This window comes from Penaeus vannamei, chromosome 12 (assembly GCF_042767895.1).
Source record: "Penaeus vannamei isolate JL-2024 chromosome 12, ASM4276789v1, whole genome shotgun sequence".
Classification (NCBI taxonomy): Eukaryota; Metazoa; Arthropoda; class Malacostraca; order Decapoda; family Penaeidae; genus Penaeus; species Penaeus vannamei.
Genome location: NC_091560.1, coordinates 41,756,730 through 41,760,080, shown reverse-complemented (window position 1 = coordinate 41,760,080; position 3,351 = coordinate 41,756,730). Strand labels below are relative to the sequence as shown.

The 3,351-nt window shown below is 42.6% G+C and overlaps 1 protein-coding gene across 2 annotated transcripts in view; it reads right to left on the bottom strand.

Moving 5' to 3' along the window:
* Window positions 1-259: 259 nt before the first annotated feature.
* Window positions 260-3,351, bottom strand: part of LOC113819630 (betaine--homocysteine S-methyltransferase 1) — a gene marked incomplete at its 3' end in the record, with an annotated part of 8,038 nt that continues 4,946 nt past the window's right edge. For both annotated transcript variants that reach the window (XM_070128305.1, XM_070128304.1), the window contains 5 exon segments: window positions 260-430; window positions 837-996; window positions 1,378-1,569; window positions 2,370-2,479; window positions 2,876-3,005. In XM_070128305.1, the coding sequence (XP_069984406.1) occupies window positions 260-430; window positions 837-996; window positions 1,378-1,569; window positions 2,370-2,479; window positions 2,876-3,005 (763 nt within the window).

Genomic DNA, 3,351 nt, shown 5'->3' with positions numbered 1-3,351 from the left:
TTTAAGGCCGTGAAGTTTTGAATTAATAAGGCCAAGGATGCAGGTTGGAAGGCTCCGTTTAACACTACAAATTATTGAATTAATGAGGCCAACGCAGCAGGTTGGAAGGCTCCGTTATGCGCCATGAATTGTTGAATTAATGAGTCATTTTAGCTCTGGATTAGAAACCTTTTTTTGAGCTCAGGAATAGGATAACGCTCAAAATTTGAAAACTCCAAAAAGCTCCTGCATCTTTTGACTATGAAAAGGGATTACATACCTAAAGGATATTCTGGGCAGCTGAGGTATCCGTATCTGTCTGTGCCCGTCGAGAAGAACCCGTTGGGCTGAGTCATGAGGAAGGGGCGGAGTCCTTGGGCGTCGAGGGCCTCCTTCATGAGCCTGATGGCGTCGATGGTCATTATGGGATCGAACAGGCAGTTCACGCCAACTGCGAGACAAAGCATTCCGATAATTTAATTGTAGGCCTATGCACCTGTGGATTTTGAGTCGTGCAAAGGAGAGGAAGTGTTTCTGTGATGTCATCTGAAGGCTTCTCTTTGAGATTTTATTTGTGTAAGGAAGAAATTAAGTTATATTTTGCAAAAAAAATAAACAATAAAAATAAATAAATAAATAAAAATTAAAAAACTAAATAAAAATAAATAATAAATAATAAAAAAATAAACAATAAAAGATGGTTACGAAACCCAATTCCCCTTAGGACGTGTTTGATGGCGGGCTGATTATATAAAATGCCTTTCATTTCAGTTTAGAATTTGAGAGTTTTATCACCCGAGGATTATGAACTTGGTAATAATTCAAAATATGCACAAGGACGAAGAAGAGTGACTAACCGACGTCGGCGCCCGCTCGAGCCATCCTGACGGCACAATCCCCCGGGGACACGCCGGTCACGTCGCCCTCCTTCCCGATGCACATGGACGCCGCCACGGGGAGCCCGCACTTCCTTGCCTCCTCGATCGCCCATTCAATTTCCTCGATGATATTGTAATACTGTCATGACACGAGAAAAACTAGAATGAAGTGGATATTTTCATTGGCATTTCCCACTGGAAAAGTGAGTTTAGAAATCCAATAAACCATGTAACGCCTAAAATAAACAAGGAAATCATATCAGACAAAAATACTCCAATATTTTTCTATGTCACTGTACAGTTTCCTCACAATAGAGTGTCACCCGTCGCCACCCATGTCACTACAGTTTCCTCACAAGTGTCACCCGTCACCACCCATGTCACTACAGTTTCCTCTTGATAGAGTGTCACCCGTCACCACCCATGTCACTACAGCTTCCTCACGATCGAGTGTCACCCTTCACCACCATTTTTCTCCATCCCATAACTTTCCTGTCTCTTACCAACCACCACGCCTTACTTCAACGATGAGGAAATCGACTTTGTTCTTCATCAACGCCGCCAACTGGGCCCTGGCGACGGCCTGCACTTCCGCCTTTCCTTTCCCTTGAAGGTAGGCTTGGCTGTGTGTGATTCCTCCGGCTACCAACGCATCGCCTTCTGCTGCCACTTCATGAGCCAGTCGACAGGCGTTGTCGTTCAGCTGAGAACACTGCAGGTCGAGGCGAGTTACTTTTAGTGTTCTTGTAAACGTTAGTGATGTTATGACTGTCATTATTAGTTTTAAGTATTAGCATTATCAGTATCATCGTTTATGAGCATTACCACCACACTTATTATTATTATCCACCACATCTGACACAACAAAGTCCACACTGAAAGCATTAATAAGTATAATCAACATTACACAAGGGGGGTAAGTGACAAAGCCCCCAAAAGGAACAAGGATTCGTAGCAAGTGATAAACAGGGATTCAGGATGAACCGTATTCATGTTGACAGATGTAGGAAGGTATGAATGAGAATTAATTTCTTCACAACACATGAGATGTATTTCTGACCGGCGTCGAATATATCTTGTTTTTCTGACGAAGATATATTCGAAACCGGTCAAATACATCTCTTGCATTGTGAAGATATTCATTCTCATTCATACCTTTCAACAACAGGGATTTAGGATAACTAAAGGACAAGGACCCAGAGTAACTAAAGGAAAGGACAAGAACCAAGGACATCTAAGGAATAAAGACCCAGGACAGTTAAAGAACATGGACTCTGGATAACTAAAAAACAAGGACTCAGGGGAACTGAAGAACATGGACTCAGAGCCACTAAAGAACAAGAACTCAGGGTCACTAACGAACAAGAACTCAGGCCAATTAAAGAACAAGGACTCAGGGGAACTGAAGAACATGGACTCAGAGCCACTAAAGAACAAGAACTCAGGGTCACTAAAGAACAAGAACTCAGGCTAATTAAAGAACAAATACTCATTTCAACTAAAGAACCTTACGGAGAACTTCTGGCCGTTCTTTATATCCAGCATATCGTCGGTAGAGAAGAACGTGAAGGTCTGGAGGACATCGCTCCCGGCCAAGAGGAACTCGCGATGTAGTTGCTTGACTGTAGATGTGACGAGTGAAGGGCGTTAAGTGTGGGATGAGGAACTAGGTGGTTGGGCGTCGTCGATAGATGGATGGAGAGGAGAGGATAGAAGGGAAGTAGAAAGGGGGTGGAGACAGGTGGATGTATAGGGAGATGGGAGAGATCTTTGGACTAATTGATTCCGTTTTTGTCAAGCTTTCCCTACTTTTCGGTCTCCTTAATTCGTCTATACTGTTTTTCATGTCACTTTTTACACATCTTACCTAAAGAAAAGAGTGGAGACAGGTGGATGAATAGGGAGATGGGAGAGATCTTTGGACCTACATGTCGATTCCGTTTTTGTCAAGCTTTCCCTACTTTTCGTCACTATTATTCGTCTATGCTATTTTTCATGTTATTTTTTATGTATCTTACCGGCTTCAGGGTGCTCTATAACGGCCTCTGGTGTCCAGTTCCCCGCCTTCACGAAGCCCCGTTTCTCCAGCGCCATGACGTAACCTCCGTCCCCGGTCACAACGCCATCTCGGAGGCGCTCCAGTAAACCCTGTGGATTTTTTTTTATTATTTTTCTTTTGTGTCACAACGCTTTAAAGGGGACTTTTATGTTAACGTTTTTTAGGGGGGGGCAAGGGACTTTTATAAAAAGAAATACATTTTTGAGGGGAGGGCGGGGGACTTTCATATAAACAAATGGTTACGATATACAAAAGGACCGCACCGACTTGTAGAAAATCTAAGATCATGCTTTGCAAACATTGAAAACTACATTGATTGACATCAAAATTGGAGTTATTAAACGACGAAATTGTATTGCGGTAAATACCACACCGAGACAAAGACTTCCTAGCTTTGCAGTGTTCATTAAATTAATTCCACGGTAACTCAACATG